The 20861-nt window shown below is 37.5% G+C and overlaps 1 protein-coding gene across 4 annotated transcripts in view; it reads left to right on the forward strand.

The window, feature by feature from the left end:
- Positions 1 to 4908: 4908 nt before the first annotated feature.
- The window catches only part of gria1a (glutamate receptor, ionotropic, AMPA 1a), a 73271-nt gene continuing 57318 nt past the window's right edge, over positions 4909 to 20861 (forward strand). For 2 of the 4 annotated variants that reach the window (XR_014629807.1, XM_084430304.1), the window contains exons 1-2: positions 4909 to 5208; positions 5361 to 5495. Coding sequence is in view for 2 of the 4 variants with exons in the window: in XM_084430304.1 (XP_084286430.1) it covers positions 5127 to 5208; positions 5361 to 5495 (217 nt within the window). In the remaining 2 variants the exon portion in view is untranslated. The remainder of the gene's footprint in view (positions 5209 to 5360; positions 5496 to 20861) is intronic. The other 2 variants (XR_014629808.1, XM_084430305.1) reach the window with 1 other exon arrangement.

Consider the following 20861-nt stretch of genomic DNA (forward strand, 5'->3'; position numbering starts at 1 on the left):
AAAGCACGCTGCAACAGCAAATGCTAATCAAGTATTTGAAAGTTGAGCACACAAGTTCATTGGCTACTGATACAGCAGGAACCAATCAGATGTGCCCTATAGAGAATAATTTGATTGCAAGCAAATTGAGTTAAGAACTTATCAGCCTGTGCCATCCAGAATTTCATGACAGAACTTTGTCTTTCTTCCATATTGTGAAGTAAATCCGAGTGTAACATATTGTCGAAAAAGAGAAAAATGTAGGGAGGGGACTTTGTTCTATTGGTGGTTGATTGGATTTTGAGATGTTGGCGTTGCACAAAAAAAAAAAAAAAACTGACATGAACTGACCCAAACTTTTTGTTTAATATCCTCAAATAGCATTAAAAAATATATATATTTCAGGTTGATCCAGCCAAGGTGCATGTGCAGTCCAAACATACATCTCAGGACACTGACTGTTTCTATGGGAACCGGAGCTTCTAACAGCAGCTGCAGTTACTTGATGACTTTACCAACTGGCAATTGGCTCTTTTATTTTGAGGGTGGGACTTTTTCCACCATATGGTGCACTGCAGTTTCTCTTATGCAAGTAATCTCTCTTGGTATTTGCAGTCTTTGGTCTTTTGGTTGAACAGCCATCAATTTAGTCCACAATCATGAACTAAACAGAACATGACAGACAAAATATAAACCACATTTCTATAGGTGTCACTTACCATCTAATATAATCTGTCTGTCTGTTTATATGGCCTTCTGGGAGGTATTATGTGATTAGTGGTATAGGCATAATGCTTAAGCTCATGCAAATGTTTGTGTCTTCCTGTGAAAGCAAATGCGTAAACAATTAAATACTACAGAAAAAACAAATGTAATTTGTACTTAAATAATTTAGTTCAGGCAAGAATAATAAAAAAAGAAGTAAATTCTAAATTAGTACTCAATTTAAGATTTAAATTAAAGTATAAATATCAACGTTATAAAATTAAGTAAAACCTACTTTACTTTCTGATACTGGTGTTCCCATCATGCACTGGGCCTTGAATAATTAATAAGGTTGCATTTTTCACTGTTTTATCATTGCTTTTGTTGTTAGGTTTAGTAAATTGCTGTTTTGTGACATCTGGAGTTCATTCCACATTCATATTCAAAAATAATTCAAAGAATGTTACTGTCATTGTGTATTGTGTACTATTGAGGTCTCTGTGTTCGGGTGGGTAACACATCACTGCTATTATATGTTGTTTACACAATATCTACTGTATTATTTATTTGGATGTTCTAAGTTAAATATACACTTTAAAAGCATGACTTAATTCAGTGTTATATTGTATTGAGTAAAATGTACTTGAAACAGAGGACTGCAAAGTAATCTTTAACTTAGTAGAAATTAGTTAAACTCTAACTGGCTTGAATTTAGTTACTTATTTTCTTTGATTTTACTTAATTCCATATGTGAATTTTTTACTTTTTATTTTTTTTAATATGTGCAAAAACTTGCAAAAGAAAAATGAAGTACATTTTACTTAGTATTATATGCGGTATTATAAACTGGAGGAAAATATATAAATTAAAGATGATTCTGCGAATCAGTATCATGTCTAATGCACAGAAGAAAAAAACACATGCTGGCATTAACCGTTTGAGTTCTTTGACTGCAGACATCATCTTGAAAAAGAGATAACATTAATTATGTAGGCCCCAGAGAAGAGTGCACAGGGCAGAGAGAACAAGTTGTGTGTACAATAATCAAAACATCTTACGTAATGTGTGCAACTCATTTTCCAAGCCTCTAACTACTTGCTCCTTTTGCCTTGATGTCTAATAGAGGTCTTTTGGGTTGAATATTATACAGGCTTAATGAGAAAGGCCTCTTCACCTTCGCGCTTTCCAATGAGTAATTGAGCTTCATGGTAAGAAGCTGGTGTGGCTGATTTCAGCCCATATGCTTTATCTCGCCTCATTTGTATGTGTGCCTTCCTCTTGAACTTAGTTCATAATAAATGATACCTTCTCTTTCACACTTTGCAGGTGATGGTAAGTTCTCAAAATTCCTCTTTCATTTTCTGCAGTGCTACATCTCACCAGATTTCCTGCAGTCTCAAAGATGTCACAGCAGCCAGATACCTATCATGTTTTATCACTGGCGCATTGTGCGTGTTAAATTGAAGACAGAAAAAAAAAAAGGACTCTTGTTTCTCAACCCACACCCATTACATCGCTTAAATTGTATTGTCAGTGAAAATATGCTAATTGGGTCCTTTTTGCATGAGACAATATTAAAAGGAAAACAATTTTTTCATTATCCAGAGAAGAGAAATTGCCAGGGTCTGATAAATTAGTTTATCCTTAATCCTAATTATGTCAAAGACAGGATTTGCCCTTTTTCATAAACAAGTAGGGAACTTCACAAAAGACTTGACAAAGTAACGTGGATAACATTTAAGCCCACATTGGGCTTAAGCTGAGCTGGGCCCAAGTAGGTTTGCTCATCAACAAGGATAATGCTATGACCGAATACATATGGCATTTTTACTGTATCCTCAGACATGTGATAATTTAACCTATATGCATGATATATAATACATCGATCCATGAGAATATGAGCATCCAGGGCTCATGTTTGAGAATTACTGTTGTGATGCTGCAACAGTGACTGGCATGTTGTTTCCTGCAGTGTTTGCCAGGTAATCTCTATAGCACTTAAAGTGCAGTGGATTATAAATAACCCACTGTTGTTCTGAATCAGCCCAAAAGCTCTAATCTTGTCATTGCTCTCTCCAGCTCAAAGTGGCTGTGAAGCCGGCTGTGCAGCTTTAAGTGGTAGAGATTGCCCAGCAACATCATAAAGGATGGTTTCAGTGCCTGAGACTGTATCTTACAAACCATCAATTTGAACTCAGTTTAAATATTGTGTGAACCAAGGAAGATAAACCATAAAGTGGGCCTTTGAATTTACTTGGAATCCCCTGCAACATGATCAAACACTTTATTCATTTTTATTTAATGAATAAAATGTTTATTTATTTATTTTTATGTACACAAAAATTATACAAAAAATACACATTTATAAAAAAATGCGAATTTCTATTCATTTTTTTATCTGTTTCTTCAAATTCAAATTGCAATTCTACATCCTGTTTGCTACCTCAATTTAAAAGGCATTGTCCATTTAGTTCTGAATGGCACACAAAACCCTGGTATACAGTCTTGAACCACATCAAATTTATGTGAGCTGTATAAAGTTTTTTTTATTATTATTATCATATGGCCTACTGGGAGGTATTATGTGATTATGCAGTGGCTGATTAAGACTCTGGTGCACCCAGGGCATTCATTTACACTGCCTCTTTCTGCAACTTTTTTGCAAAGTAGGCTACAACGTGAAAGGCTGATGCTCTGTAGTGGATTCACACATACATGAGCGTCGCGAGGCAGTTTCATTTCGATTGAAAAGACGCAAAACACGCGAAACCGCACAGCACACTCCCAGAATCTGCATGGTGCGTTTCCACTAGCCTAGCGCGGAGCAGAGCGAGCGTTTTCAGTTCAAATTAGCTGCGCGCTCATGCGCTCACGCGCAAGCTTAAAGCTCAACTTCCATTTGGAATTAACTGAAAACACTCGCTCTGCTGGATACGCTAGTGTAATATGGGCGTTGAAATGAAACGCGCGTGCTCACGCAGTGTGAATCTGGCGGTAGATCGCGCGTCCACAAAAAAATAAAAACTTGTAAAATAATGAAAATAATAAACTTTCATTAAAACATTCAGGGAATTTAGAACGTTCTGATGAAAGGATAGGCCTAGGCTAGAAATACGTTGGTGAATGAATCGCTTGTTTTAAAAGAAAACAAATATATTTGCGTGGTGCCCCCCTGGACATTGTGCACCTGGGCACTTGCCCAATTGCCCATATGGTTAATCCGCCTATGGACGTAATGCTTATTCTAAGCTTATTCAAATTTGCATCTTCCTGTGAAACCGGATGCAGTAAACTGGATTGAAATATCTAAATTAAATTCTCTAAATCAGTATCATGCCTAATTCTCAGGGAAGAAACATGCTGGCATTTACGTTCTTTGACAGCTGACACCATCCTGAAAAAAGATGACACGATGACATAAAATATATATATATATATAGACTTCAGATGCAAAAGCATCTGTCTTGCAGCAGATGCAAAAGCAGCTCTAAATCCGTCTAACGTTTTTCTTTAATATTAACATTTTTATCAGGTTTCTACCTAAGTACCTATATTTTTTAATGGGCTGAGTCTGGGATTTAGTGAGTTTGAAGTGAAAGTATTTGATGAACGTATAGCCTACTATGTGCGGAGAGCATTCACTCAATATTATTATCTCATTTTTGACATAGGTGGCTTATATGGCTTTTGCATCGGAGGTCTTCATATATTCTAGCTTAATATGGTTAAAAAATGAAAGATGTCCAACATGTAGGCTAGCAGCAAATTTCTTATTTCAGTTTTCCCCGCAACAACTGTTTTTAATAAATGTACATACAGTTCTTGAAACCACTGGAATCACAATACGTTCTTATATTCACTCCATGTTCTGTTAAAAAAAAAAAAAAGCTTATCGTCAATTACAGGAAACCAGAAGAAATATCAGAGCCCTGCGAATATTATCTTTGACAATGAAGGACCTTGAAGTGACAAAGGTTGAGAAGCACTTTTCTGAAACATCATTTCAAAGTATGCGCTCTTGTTTGTTTACGCGTCATTCGCCATCGTCTCTTTGTGCGTAACAATACAGTTAAACGCGAGAAAGATCGCTGGGTAATTCAGTCATACAGTACGTGGTTAATCGTGAACGTGAGAAGAAAGTCCACTCACGGTGTTGCGCTGGAGTGGAATACGGTTATTGGGGTCCGTCACTCATTCTCTCTCTCGCGCGCGTCCGCGGCTCTCAGAGGAAGTAGTACTGTTCGTGTTGAAAGAACGGCTGGGAGCGCAACACACAAGGACGCAGCGCGAGAGAGGACAGCAAAGAGGTGCACCTGTAATCCACGCTGTTCACTCGCCGATGTGCGGATAGTGTGAGAACATCCACAAGAGATATTCTACACCTCGCGCATACCCATGCTTGGGATTTGGCTTTCTTTTTCTTCGCTAATGCAAAAGGAAATATGCAGCGAAGCCTCACACTGCTCTGCACCAGTTTTCTGGGATTGTGCTTCGGTTCCAGTTTTCCAAGTAATATCAACATAGGTGAGTGAATTACAAAAGTAAAGGGTGGAGTGTTGCGTTGTGAATAAAAAAAATATATATATATATTATGGTCTTAGTAAATGTACTTATTTTACCAGAAAACTGCTTGTGTTGTTTTATTAACGTATTCTGTAATGTATCTCTTCCCACAGGAGGATTGTTCCCAACCGAATCACACGAATATGAAGTGTTTCGGTTTGCGCTCTCGCATCACCAGGATATCCCTAAACTGGTACCTCAAGTGGATATGGTCAAAATGGGGAATAGCTTCTCCATGACATATGCTTGTGAGTACAACCCATTTTTACAGTGTAGAGAAATTGTGTGTAGTGAATATCAACACACTGCAGCTGCTGTTCATGTCTATCTGTTGCGTTGATGGCAGAATGATAAAATGAAGAAGTCTGTATGTGAAAGTTTTGTCTCCCTGTTGCGCATACAACGCGGAGATTAAATCGATCTTATTTGTATTAAACACTAATATATCTGGCATGGCAAACGTTTTTGAATGTATTATTGATAGGCCTATATAATTCACAACTGCATAAAGTGCATGGTCAGACGCAAAAATTGCGTGTTACGCCGAACGCGCGTGTGGAATATGTGGTTAGGAAATAACCCAATTATCAAATTAAAACATTTTAATCCACATATGTACGTAATTTGTTTGTTTCTTTTGTTATACTGTGCGTGCAATTAATCTCAATTATGCGTCATGGACGCGAGCGATTCGTTGCTGATGCATCATGAAACCGTTGTTATGCTTATGATGCGGATCATTATGAATTAATATCTATTTTGCGGATTTTTTTTGAGGATTGTCGGTCAGTTATGTTGGGTCATTTTGTGATTAAGTAGCTTGTAAGATATTTGTGTTTCTAGTCTTAAAGCGCACAACGTGTACCTTTCAAGCTATTTAGGCTCACGAAGATGTCTAACAGCAGGAATATAGTATAGGGATATAGACCGGGGATCTCTCTCTCTCTCTCTCTCTCTCTCTCTCTCTCTGTCTGTCTGTCTGTCTAACTGTATCAGTGATTCCCAATCAGGAGTAGCCTACTTTTAAAATTAATTGTTAGATCTTTCTTTGAGAATGCTTTTCATGTGAACCTAGAAATGCTTACAAAAAAATACAATCTCTGTTGTATTAGAAAGTACTTAAAGTATTGATCATGTTATGTTTGAAAGTGAATCATTGTAATAATAGCCACTTAATGATAATGCAGAGTGATATATCCAGTATAAAACAACATGATTCTTATGATTCTTGAGCCTTACTCATTGGAGAATGTAAGACAAAAAAAAAGGTTGGGAAACACTGCTCTATATCAGTCTTTGTCTGTTTCTTTTTGTCACCAAAGAATATATAGAGAGAATAGAGTTTAGAGAATAGAGGGGTTTTTTTTAAATATGACGCAAACTAGACACTTGAGTGGGAAAATCAGTAAGCAGATATCTTTCAGCTCTGTAACATTTTAAATATTCTTTGTTCTGTAATACTACTGAGAGGACATCAAAGATGTTCACATTAAATCCAAGGATTCGTCTCCCCCAGGCTACCAATATTTCTTTTTTTGATGTGAATTTTGAGCTACGCATAGACCCTCCTGCCTCATCCTCTATTCATGCATTCTGTGTGTGCCCATCCATCAGCACCTCATGCCTTCTCTCTAGTCTTGAGGAAAACCAATCAGATGAAATGAAAACGATTGCATAATGGCCTTATTAACAGATATTAGGATGCAGATCCAAACAGTAATGTGAGGGTCCCCAAACAGTGCAATTAAACTTCATCCACTGATTCTGTCAGAGCTGGAGGTGTGCAGTGGGATTTGTAATGGAGTGAAGAGACAAATCAGTCCCTCTATGAATTTCACAGGGTTCTCTCAGGTGGAAAATTCAACATGCTCATTAGCCAATGATGTTCTTGCACTTTTTCCTCACTGTCTTCCTTTTTTCCCCTCAAGATAAGACATTTGTTATTCACTGACCCATTATGAAGCTCAGTCGTATTTAAACGCTGCAGCAGTTTGTCCCGGATAATCGAAGGTCTCTTGTATTGCTCGGCTGTGCTCCCGTCCTGATCTGTTGCATGGTGAATGGGCAGCCCTCACACAATGAGCTGTGAGAGGAGTGCTGTGAAGGCCCCGACTCTGTGTATTGCTGAATGGCCTCTTGTGCCATGGACTGAATGTGTGTCCGGAGACGCCTGAGGAGAGTTACCCTCAGTTGCTCCCCCTCTGTGTGGGCTCAGTCCTTAGAGCAAATCATCCCTGTCAGCACCTGCCAGGGTGAACCAGAGAGGGGTGAGTACACAGAAAATGGGGTAGGATTGTTCTGGGTAAAAGGTTGATTAAATAAGAAGTGGTGTGGCACCTAGGAAAGCACAGTTTTATTAATAATTGGAAACCGTAATGAGAGCACACCTACCCCTCATGTTCTCTTTGGGGTCTCAGAGACCTCAAGGTGATTTTAGTAGCTAATGTTGCAAATGTATTTTTCTACAAATGTATTTTTTTTAGTTTAATACTTACCAATCTTAAGAGAAGTGATGATAAATGAGCAATATCACACGAGTAGCTGTGCGATATGGCTGTATATCAGCACGGCTGTGGCCGAGTGCTGTAGGTAATCACAGCGTGCTGATACACAGCCATATCGCATGGCTGCGAGTGTGATATTGCGTTTATACAACAGTTTGACGGCACATGTTAGTAAATAAATATGAAACAACAACGGAGTGTTTTTAAATCCCTCTTGTGCAGAACTACTTCCTTCCGTCATGGATTCAAATCTCAAGTTGACAGTTTAACAGTTGAGCCCAAGCCTCTGTTACTAATTCTAAAACATCACTTTAGAACTAGTAATGAAGGAGTCGCTTCAATAGGGTATATGTCGAACGTCGCATGACGAAACCGGAAACCTGGTCTCATCGCATCCGCTTGTCATAGAAAGTGTTAACAGCCGTATGAACTGATGCCGATATCTATGGAATTTTAAGGTAATCAGCTAACCTACCTATCTCACTTTGTTATTGGCTTTTTATTCTATTTAAATATCTAAACGTTAGTGTGAAGATTTTTTTTTTTTTTTACTTTTAAATATCGATCTTCACATGCGAGGGACATTGGTTATGATCATCTTTGCTCGCTCCTTTTAAGTTATCTTGAGTAAAACAGTAAAAAAATGCATGAAGCACATACAAAGGACCTGAACCGGAAGCGATGCGTTCTGTTTTCCGGTTTCGTAATGCGGCGTTCGACATATACCCTATTGAAGCTTGTTGTATTATGTAGAGTAGGCCTACAGTATTATGGTATTATGAGAGAGAGATCGACTAAACGAGTTTGTTACTGCATCTGATATAGTATTCATTCTTCAGGTCGATGTCCATAATATTATATCCAAAAAATCACTTTGAATGTCTTCTGAGAAAAGCAATATGTTCATCTTTGTCCTTCCCATGACAGCGCTAAAACAACTTCCTTGTGGCTCACTCATAAAGCCGCCATCTAATGGCGCAATAATGTAACTTTCACTGAAGTCCATATCACGATTCTTTCGTAATATCAAATATGGCGTATTATTTATACAAAATAATATTTATTGAACAACAATATTTAAATGAACAACCATAGCCATTTTTAAAAGACAATAGGAAATAAACACAAGCAAACAATTCAGTCAAACTTACAAGCAGCACTCTAGTAAAGGATTTAAGTGAAATATAGCCTACACTGTAAAAAATGATTTTTTGGTTAAGTAAATACTACTGAAAAAAACCAATGTAATTTACATGAAAAAGTTAGTCCAGGCAATAATTAAAAAAACTAAGTAAATTCCATATCAGTACTTAATTCAAGCGAGTAGAAATGAAAGCGTACATATCTACTCAATAAAATTAAGTAAAAATTACTCAACTTTTCTGATACCGGGGTTCCCATCATGCACTGGACCTTGAATAATTAATGAGGTTCATTTTTCACTGTTTTCTAGCTGTATTTACACTGTTTTATCATTGCTTTTGTTTTCAGGATTAGTAATTTGCCATTTTGTGACATTTCAAGTAAATTTTCTGCTCAAAATGACACATTCAAACACAAAAATGATCCATCAAATGTTACCGTCATTGTGTATTGTCTACCAAGTATTGAGGTACTGTATTTGCATTTACATGAGACTTAACATCTGACATGATGTAGTATAAATTACTTAGATAATCTAAGTAAAGCACATACTATAAATGATTGGTATAATTCAATATTATTGTTTGAGTGAAATGTAATGCAAAGGAAATTTCAACTGAATTGATGTTAATCGACCTTTTACTAGCCAAGTTAAATGACTTATTATCTTTGTTACTTTCACTTAACTAGGTTAAGTAAAGTTTACTTAATTACATATTCCAAGTAAATTTAACTTAAAGATTTCTAATTAAAGCTACTGATAAATATGTTTAGGTTTTACTTGGCAAACGTTGTAAATTTACTAGCATTTTCTGAGTGAAAAAAATTAGCAAGCTTTTTTCAAGTAATTCCTACTCCAAATTTTTTACAGTGTAAATATAAAGTTATGAAACTTAATTTTCCCCTTAACCAAAATCGATTTGTTATGGAACAAGTAATAGATTAATAAGACCAAAGATTGCCCGTTTGATATACCCCAAATTAATTATATCTCATGTTTAACCACTATCTACATAAGAGCCAGCGGCAAATACCCGAAGGACTGGCTGAGATGACGCTGTTCTCTGGGGGAACATGAGCGCTGAACGGCCAATGACGGCCTGGAGCTCGCATGTGTATATGCGATATTATATATATATATATATATATATATATATATATATATATATATATATTATATAATATTATATATTAGTCACATATTTGAGTTCTAAATAACTACATTCTTACCTAAAAAAAACTCTTAAAACAAAATTTTGTGACACAACAAAAGTAAGTACTATTTAAAAAGAAATATGGTGGATTTGCTCAACCGCCATGACAGTCGAAGCAAGCAGAGTGATACAAACGGTGAAACGGTTGGAAACTGGGTGAATAATGCACGGCAAACTGTTGTATAAACAATAATAAAACTCATTCTCCATTTAATGTGCTATTAATGTTTGGGGTCTAAGAGATTATACATGATATAAACCATGAATGAATGCGGTTTCTTTAGTGTGTTTTTAGTTACATTTCTGAAAAGTGGACATTTACTTTGTGGTAAAACAGCAGGAAAAAGTCACAATAATGTTTGCTTACTGGGATTTGATTGAGTAAAAGAAACGTATTAAAATAACTTTAAGTTTGAAATTAGTTTTATTATTTTTACCCTAAAAAATTGTGGTTTCCAGAGAGCATCAGAACCTGAGGGTTAAGACTGTCTTTTGTGATTTTAAGTTTGGAAAATTGTGTGTGCTGCTATTGTTCATTTGTTGTATGAAATACAGCATCAGCTGAATATGATATCTCTGTTGATTTCCCAGAGCCATGTTTGATTTAATTGCTGCTGTAGTCTTGTGTTTTCATGTGTTGGATTAGCAGTGTTGGGTGGTTTCTGATAACTCTTATTATATTAAGCTGGAGTAAATTTAAATATCCTGTATTTTTAGAGAGGTAATATTAATTACATTACCTCGTGGTAAAAAAAAAGTAATTAAAATAGTTGATACATAAATTGATAAACCAGGACCTGTTTCAAACACTCTCCCACTTTCCAGGAATAGACACGTTTTCACTCCCAATTTCAGAAGAATGTGCAATGCAATTTATTCAATGACCCCCAACCGTCTCGCTGACATTTGAAGTCCTCACAGTTAATGGTGGATTCCTTTATTTGATCCGTGAGCTGATCAATAGCCGGACCCCATGCAAATGGCTCCACAATCAATATGAGATGCTCACCGATTCCTGCATGTAAAGACTCAAGAGCCCACTTAAAGATCTATGGGAGAGTGTGATTTCTTAGACCTCCAAGAAAGAAAGCCTTCAGACCAGAAGAATATTAGCACGCTTCTGGACAAAGAACGGAATCGAGTGTATTTCCTGTTGCTATTATTGGATCTGCATTGAGCAAAGTCTCATAATGCTCTAAATTAAACATCTGTTTTTTTACTGCTCTGCTGCTGGTGAAGAGTAGTATGTTCGTGTGTTTCCTTTTATTTGGTGTTTCAAAGTTTGTAGTTTACACCTTCGTATCTGATGTGATTGCTCTTGGGAGATGGCTGTAAACATGCATCAGAGTATCTCAGTATAAGCAGCAGCGGCTTCTGTCATAAGCCTGAAATGTCTTTCAGCACTTCACACTGAGAAGAAAATAATAACCCTCTACAGCATGTCGTACAGTCACAGAGAAATGTGTACGGCAGTGAACCTCTAGGATTGTGAGTGTTGGGAGAGCTCCGGGGTATTGTGTTATTGTGTAACAGGAGAACGAAGCGGTGGAGGGATCGCCCTCAGCCACTGCAGGACCTCCAAATCCTGATCAGAACAACAAAATCATCTGGATAGGATTCCCTAAAGCAGGATATTCAATTAAAGTGCCAAGATGTTCGGTCTTTAAATGTTCTTTCCAGAAAAGGTCAGAACAAATCAGAGTTTCAAAACCACAATGTCGAATTCTGTTACAGGTTGTGCTGTTGCTTAGTAACCGTAAACAACCTACAGTAAACTGATAAATCACTTCCATTATAATCAATGTTCTGTCTGTACTTGTAGAATTTTAAGCAGTTGACACATTTCTACTGTCGCATGGCACTGGAAGTGTGTGAGTGCACCTTGTTAGCTTCTGGGTCGCCTATGCTTTATAATGGTTTATAATTATGCAATCGTTTTTTAAATTAATCATTTTATTCACCAAAGATACATTAAATTGATCAAAAGTGATCTTAAATACATTTACATTGTTGCAAAAGTATAGTGTTTTTCTTTTGAACTTTCAATACATTAAAGGTGTCAGGATAAACAGAGGACCCAAGAGCGAATGCAGGTACAAACAAAGTTTTAATTATGTTTTATTAAAGTTCGGGAGGAGCACGTTCAGATAATTAACACGAGTGGAGAGCACGCCAAATACGCATTAAACTTTACTCCCTCTAATTGTATGCAAGTGTGAACTTGTGAAATAGTAAAGAGGAAAAAAAGGCAGTCAGCCGCCAGGCGGGCGCAGAACTGGATAACACAATTATAATTGACTTGGCTTAATGAAACAGAAACAGCAGGGATCCCCGAGCTGGATAGCAGCGGTCAGCGAGGATAACAGTCTTAGACCAGTAGTTGCAGAATGGCAGGTTGAGGAGTAGTCGAAGGCCACAAGCAGCAGGATGGCTGGGCAGAGCACAGTATAAGCAGACAAGTAGACGAGAACTGTAGATAATACAGGAACGAGCATTACAAAGGCCCCGTTTACAAGTACATGGTTATTTTGAAAAAAGGAGACATTTACCCTGGTTTGTGCCCTTCGTTTACACGCAAACGGAGAATTCGCTTCTGAAAACGATTCTTTCTAAAAACTCCGGCCAGAGTGGAGATTTTGGAAAACTTCTTTTGTACGTTTGCATGTAAACTGAGAAAAACTGAGTTTTAGGATAGCCGACATCACAGTATGCGACAGAACTGGCACCTGCGTCAAAAGTGTGACCAGAAAGAGGAAGTGATTCGTTGCTGTTGTTGCTATTTTCGGGATTCTGATTGGCTAACGTGGGCTTGAGCTTCTCGTTACACTGCCACCTACAGGTTTGGCATGCTCTTGACGGCATATATACACGGGTTCGTGTAAACAAACACATTTCTGAAAACTGATAGGTGTGCACGGTGTTATTTTTGAAAACGGAGAGGGTGAAATGTCCGTTTATGAAAATAGCCGGCCACGTGTAAACGTAGCCAAAGCAACAATAATCTGGCACTGAAACAGGGAGAATGGTAGCTAGAAGTAGCAGACAAAATCAGGTTGAAGAGAAAACAGGTGTCGCAAACACTGATTGCGATGAAGATCAGCTGAGAGAGAGAGTGTGTGTGTGTGTGTGTGTGTGTGTGTGTGTGTGTGTGTGTGTGCGTGTGCGAGAGAGAGATCAACCCTGGTTCATGACAAAAGGATCCTAAAAAATGTTTTATTACGCTTTCCACAAAGACAGTTTTGTGAAGAATCATGTGGCAATGAATTTTCAGCAGCCATTACAATAGTCATCAGTTTTGCCATCACAAGAATATATTACTTTTTCAAACATATTCAAATAGAAAATGGTTATTTTAAATTGTAATAATATTTCACAGTAAGTGAGAATAAGATACTTTTTTTTTTACCAACCTCAAACTTTTGAACTGGTGAACTATGAGAAATGTTTTGCGTTTCACATGAAACCAATCCCGGTCTGGACCGGTACTGGTCCAAAACCAAATGTGGATCTCTTGTTAATTGTGACCTTTGACTTAAAGCAAACATGAATAACAACACCTGCCTTTCACAATATCCCATGCCAGCTCTGCACACCAGCAGCTTAGGAAAATGCAATGCAATTTCATACATTTTGGGCATTCACAACGATAATAGTGAGGTGATTGAGTCCACTGTGTGGTGAATTTGTATGGTGGCTTTTTATCTCTGATTTACTATAGCTGTTGGTTTTTTTAAGAGCTGTGAAAAAGGATCCAGCGAGGGATGTACTTCTCCAATGAGGAAAAGAAAGGAGCTGTCATGTTCAGTCTGAGACGAACAGAGACTCCCTTGTCTCGCACAGTCCTTTACATTAATGAGAGACACAGAGAGAACCACGTCTGCTCTCAACTGTCTTCTCCTCCTCAAAAACATGACAACCTTGCTGTTTTTTATTTTATTTATAAAACTAGAACAAAGAACATAAAGGTGGTAAAACACTAAGGGAGTCTTTTGGTTTTCGAGCTGCAAATGACAAATAAAAGAATGAGTGCAACAAACTGAAGCATAAATTCAGTATGAAACAATCTTGCCTCTACATTGTTATCTAGTGCAAGAGACTTCACTGTCCCCATACCATCATATAGAGTCATTTTAAATAGTGGAAGCAGTCCAATTATGCTTCATTATGAGGATGCCCCATATAGCCTGAGCTTCCTGTCTTAATGAGGACACATGCGGCTGTCTTGGCTGACATCACCATAGAGAATTTAAGAAGGGTTTTTTAATTCTAATCCCTGTAGGTCTTAGTGCTTGTGAAGACGTAATCATGTACTGTATTATCCATGTTAGGAAAATGTTTTATGATGGGGAAGATCTGGCTCAGGTGTAGGGTTGAGAATCGATAAATACTACACTAAGAAAATGAAAAGGTACACCGAACCTAATTAAACTGAAGAAAAGTTTTCTATACAATTAAATAAAACCTATCAAAAAACAATAAAAACACAGCTGGTGTGGTAAACATGCACAAACAAGAAAATACTCTGAAGTATTTAATATAGATAGCTAGAGATACAAACGCAGGAGAAATATTAACCGCATCAACCTAAATATAATCGGCACCGAACACTGAACTGAGGAAACCAAGGGCTTAAATACGCAGGAAAAATCAACAGAACTAAGAACAGGTGTGAAACTAAGGAGGTTACTATGGAAACTAACAATCACTTGTGCTGCGTTCCAGTCCACTTTTAGACACGCACTTGTGAACTTCCCTAAGCACTTCCCCTTGGGGGAATCCCTGCCGCCATTTTGAAGTGCGTTCCACTTCGTGAAGTGGACGAGGGAAGTTTATATGGACAGACCCTCGTTCCCTCGATTTTGACCGAGGGAGCGAGTCTACTTCAAATGCACACTTCAGACACCTATATGTCCCACAATGCAATACGATTGTGACGTTACCACAGATCTCGTCTAATCACCACCACAACAGACAACTCTGTATATTAATTATAATTTTATTTATAATTTTTTTTATTTAAAACAACCCAAACACACATAAACATTTGGATGCTGCGTTAAACAAATTCTTAAAGGAAAAAAAATGTAAATAATAAATCAACTCCACAGCTGATTCCCAGTGATCAAGGGCTTAGGACGTTCCAATTCAGCCCATTGCAGTTTCCGCCAGTAATGGGCACTCGTGCAACGTAAGCAATGACGTACATCCGAGTGAACGAGACGGAGGGAAGTTAGCGAGTGAAGGGCATGACAATTTTGGACTGGAACGCAGCCTTGGAATACATGCAAACAGGAAATGAACAAAATCAAACAAAAACACAGAACTAACAGAATTAGTCTTGTTAGCCTTACACATATTTTTTTAACAAATTTGTTGCCGTCTTTTTGTACAAATGTTTATTTAGTTATGCCCACTAGATGATAAAAATATGACAACAGAACAATTTATGGCTTTTAACCACAATTTGACCAATAAGAAATACAGTAATAATACATATTAATATTTCTTATTATTATATAATATAAATATCAATATAATGTCAAATATGAATTCTTATCTAAGAAATAACCATATTTTAATTAATTAGAAATAAACTAAATGAAATAAACTGTTTGAGTGGTGGATGATATTTGAAAAAAATAATTACATTTTAAAATATGCTAAAATAGAAAACTTTATAAGTGATTTAAAATCGTATTAATATTTCACAATATTACTGTTTTTACTGTATTTTTGATCAAATAAATGCAGCCTTAGTGAGTATGAGACTGAAAAATCTTATCAAACTCTGAACTTTTAAACGGTAGCGTGTTTCTGTGATTAAACATTATTCGCCCATACACTTTATTTAATTTAGCCTATGCAGTGTTACGTCATGAAAATGCGGACTCGTGGGAAAACCGCGAGTGTTTAGGGTGCGATTTGGGACAGGGCCTCTGATGACGTCTGCATCGGCACTAAGGCGGCACATTAACCCCTTCCTTAAAAATGTTTTTTTATTTGCTAAAAATAGAATAGAAAATCATGATCATAATTTTCAACACGTCAGTCTGAATTTGGGTTTTCTAACAGTGATGTTGATTTATGTAGTTACAACACAAATGGATAAAGTAAACTAGAACTGCGCCACATTTACTCATTCTATTTAATGTAATTTAACAAGCAAACCAAATGATTTTCATGACATTCTATTTCTATGACTATTTATGCTTTTGCTTAAACATTTGCATTCTTCCACAGATGGGGACGAAAATTTCACAAAAACACTGCTATTCAGTGGTTTTGTTTTACTGCTACTACTGAATTTATTTTAGTTGAATTGTGAGTTTACCGCCTGAATTGAATGTGCTGAGAGAGAAAGTATGGGTTCCACGAAATAAGACAGGCAGCACATCCTTCTATTTCTCTTGTTTCCTCAGAAGTACAAAAAGACTTGTTAATGAAATCTGAACCAGGCACTTTACGATTCCAATCCCTGTGTGTGTGTGTGTGTGTGTGTGTGTGTGTGTGTGTGTGTGTGTGTGTGTGTGTGTGTGTGTGTGTGTGTGTGTGTGGTCAGGTTGCTGTCTCTTAAGATGCCTTGTGATTGAAGTGGACGGAGGTCTGGCTTTCTCAATTATCCGTTTAATTAGGCATTAGGTTCATTTACACTGTTGTAAAAAACTGTGGAAGAGAAAGTAAGAGACCAGCCCTGTCCCTGGATATCAGCTGATATCGGCCTCTTTTATCCTTAGCTACTTTGCTTAAGCACAAGAGCGTATGTTACTGATGCCTGTCTGAGGACGGCGTTTGTCCTTTCTGTGATGTCGAGGACACATACTGAGCTCAGCAGCCACTGGCTCACAGCACTATTAGCACTCTTTGAAAGTGTGACCGTTTTGTTCATCCCCTGCACACCAAGACCCGGGGTGTCAAGTTCTCTGGCCAGCCTGCCCTTACATTATTCTGGCCTACTTGAGTATCCTAGACTTGAGTATATCCATCCATTCGAGGGGAAGGGTTTTCAGCAGGGAATTATTGTGCTCACATGTATTAAGGATTGTGTGTGTGAGAGCTTGAAGATATGTCCAAACATGCTATTTGAATGTATACTGTAGAATGTGACGTTTTATCAACCAACACGTCTACTTAAAATAGTAGCTTGTTTCTGGAAAAACTGCTGTGTCTGGTTTAGAAGCAGATGAGCTGCTGTTAGTTGTGTTACTATTTTTAGTTAATTTCTCCACGTCATGGCCTATCAACATCCTTAGTTGTTTCTGAAACAGCATTCCTGTCAACCAGACAATTCTTCATAAGCTATACGGTCTACTTTAAAATGCAACTTTGCATAACATTTGTAATGTAAAAGACTTTTTCCTTGAGCTAATTCTTAAGCCGTTCACACTGATAGTGAATCAGCTTATATATATATATATATATAATTATTTATTTATTTATTTTTTATTATTATTTTATTCAGCAAAAGTACTTTAAATTGATCAAAAGTGACTTCAAAGTGCCCCTATTATGCTATTTTAAAGTTTCCCAATGATGTTTTAGAGTTTCCTACAACAGGTTTACATACGTCAAAGGTCAAACAACTGTTTCATTTTCTCATAATATACATTTGCACATCACCACATTTTCAATGATTCTCAAACAACTCCTCAGATGAATCAATCTTTCTAAATCCCTCCTTTCCGCAAGCTACTCTTCTCTGATTGGCCAGACAGCTCAGTCTGTTGTAATTGGTCTACCGCGTGTCGAAAACAAAAATGCCCATTGCCATAACAATGTCAGCTGAGCTCTGCTTATCCTGAAGCTTCCTACACCGCAAACTAAACACAGTATTTTACCGTACACGATTTTACCATATCAATCCGAGCAAGCGTTTTGCGAATCCTGCATTGATCGCCGAGATTTGAGAAGCAGTCGTCAGTAAAATATAGGGAACACAGCAAAAGTTTAGGATTATACTGCTGTGGTATTGTGGTAAAGATGAACTTTAACCACTGATTCTTCACATGCTCGTCCTTGGGCAGTGAAAAAAAACTGGCTTTACCTTCACATTGTAGAGCACAGCGTCTTCTCGACATGATGCTATCCAGTATCCACAGGAATCAGCTGCAGTGTTTGAGGGTTCAAGTTTTCCCTGGTGTCTGCGCGCGCAATAAGTGGACGGGCAATATGCTAATGTTTCGTCTTGACGTCACAACGAAATGGCTTATGACTCGTTTGAAAAACGATTCATTTCATTGACTCAGAGTCGACTCTTACTTTTGAAAGATAATAACGTTATATACGGTGCACTTTCAGATTTAAAACTTTGCAGGATGTTTTCATTCACTTAGAGCTATGTTACACACTACATGAAAGGTAATTTTCAAAAATCCATAATAGGGGCACTTTAAACTAATTTATAATGTTAGCAAAAAAATATATATGTTTGTTTCTGGTTTCAATATTGGCAATAATCAGAAATGTTTCTTGAGAAAAAACTATCACTGGAGTAATGATGCTGAAAATTCAGTTTTGCCATCACAGGAATAAATTAAAATTTAAAAAAAGTTATTTTAAATTGTAATAATATTTTGCAATATAACTGTTTTACTGTATTTTGATCAAATAAATGTAGCCTTGGTGAGCATTAAAGGCTTTAATAAAAAATAATGACCTACATTTTTTGGAAGGTAATATAATGGTTTTGTTTGACTTAAATGTGTCTTGTGGGTTGGGTTAGAAGGGATAAGGAGCAGGTTAAATGTTTGTTTGTTTGTTTACTTTGGTTGTGAGTGATGGCATTCCTGTTGTTTTTATAACCCTTCTCAAATAAAATAAAACTGAAAGACAAAGACATTTCTATAACACAATTATTGCCCTCCAATTTTATGCTGTTATGGTTATACAGTTTGGGTTATGATTCAGGCATTGATTGGTTGGACATTTGCTGTGTGAGCACACAGTTGTGCCACCCAGCATGTCTGCAGTCATATTGTGCCATATTGTCTAAGGTGGATTTTATTCTCTTCCATATTTATCTGATTCTCTCACTCTAAAGCTCAGGTTGTGCGAGTGACTCATTCTGAAGAAGTGAATGCTCATTTGGCCAAACCAACGGCACCTGTGAGCTTCCACCCACCCAACACTGGATCACTTTTGCTGCATTGAGAGCTATTTGTGGCCTTCAGTATGAAGGACCTGTATCTCTTTATATCATTATCATTAAGGTCAATAAAACACAGTGAGAGGTATGGCTTAGTTATTTTCACACCGTTTTTAACACTTCTAAATCTAAACATAGACTATATGTTCTGGACAGACAGACTTTTAATCAGACCTGTAAGGAAATCGTTCAAGTGTGTTTGTGTGGCTTTTAAATAATGCTTTAGGGCCACAGCAGTAACTCTTAAAGTCCCTGTAAAGGCAATTCTAAAAAAAAAATCTAAACACATTATAAATGTTATAAATGTATTGCTAAAACATATTACAAAGACTGTGAACTGTGAAGTACTGAATTGTGGAGTTAGACCGTTAAACAGTTTTTCACCATTGCTGTGTTCCGGATTTTTTGGGCGGGGCTAAAACGGGGGCTCGATGACGCACTGGAGCCCCTGAGCTTCTGGACACGCCCCTACTCGATGACGCACTGGAGCCCCTGACGCTGGCCCCTCCCCTAACAATATAGCACATTCACATCAGTTTGCCGATCGCGAGTTAATGTCAGTACTAGTACAGCCTACAGTTTGCTAGCTAGCTATGCCTTCGTCACGGAGATGAGTACTACCTGGATGCGATCACGTACAAAACAGATCGGTGTCCTTATTTAAATTTCCGAAAAACAATCACATCAAGAAGAGGTGGATTAATTTTGTGAAGAGCCACCTTGATGGACAGCTGAGGATCACCGCCAAAACCCGCTTCTGTAGTGATCGTTTTACACGGGATAGTTTTATAAACTTCCGTCGGAGACAACTGGGATTCACTGATAATTCGCTGTTACTGGTAAATGGGGCCGAACCGACTATCTCCCGTCTCGGCCTTCATCCTCCCGTCGACCACCAATGAGTGTAAGTTGCCTTGTGTGCTTATGTTATAATTATAGTAGGTAGTCCAGGCTCGAACATGTATGGCTTTGTAAGCTGCTAGGAGCATCCATTCCGGCTGTAGCGGTGACAGTTGAGTGTGGCGACGGCAGCTTTCCCGCGAGTGGGCGTGGTTTCAGCGCAGCCAGCGGACACGCCCCCAGCGTTTGAGAGCAGAGACTACTGCTCATTTTATCAAGATTTTGATAGCTTATTTTATGTACTTGCCGGCTTTTTTTATCATTCAAATTTGGCTGGGTGGCTAATAACACATTTTTCTGTGGTGTGACAAACTCAGAACACATACTTAATTTTGACTTTACAGGGACTTTAAAGGTCCCATTCCATGGATTATTTTTATTATTTAATAATGTTTCCAGGGGTGCCCTTATAATGTTAGTATGTTTTTTAGATCAAAAATTGTTATAATTTAGAAATAAAAGGCATATTTCCTAGCCTGATTTCATTCCCTGGTTTGAACACTCTGTTTGAAGGGGCGTGTCTGCTGTGAGACTTCAGTGTAAACGCCCTCTGCTGTGATTGGCTGACATGCTTGCATATGAAATATCTGGCATTAAATGTGGAACTATCTGGAAAACTTTTACTATTACAGCTATTATACGTTTTTACTATTACAGCTATCTGGATTAACGAATCGTGAGAAGTTTTTTAAGTATTTAGATCTATTTCAA

Source organism: Rutilus rutilus, assembly GCF_951802725.1.
Source record: "Rutilus rutilus genome assembly, chromosome: 14".
Lineage (NCBI taxonomy): Eukaryota > Metazoa > Chordata > Actinopteri > Cypriniformes > Leuciscidae > Rutilus > Rutilus rutilus.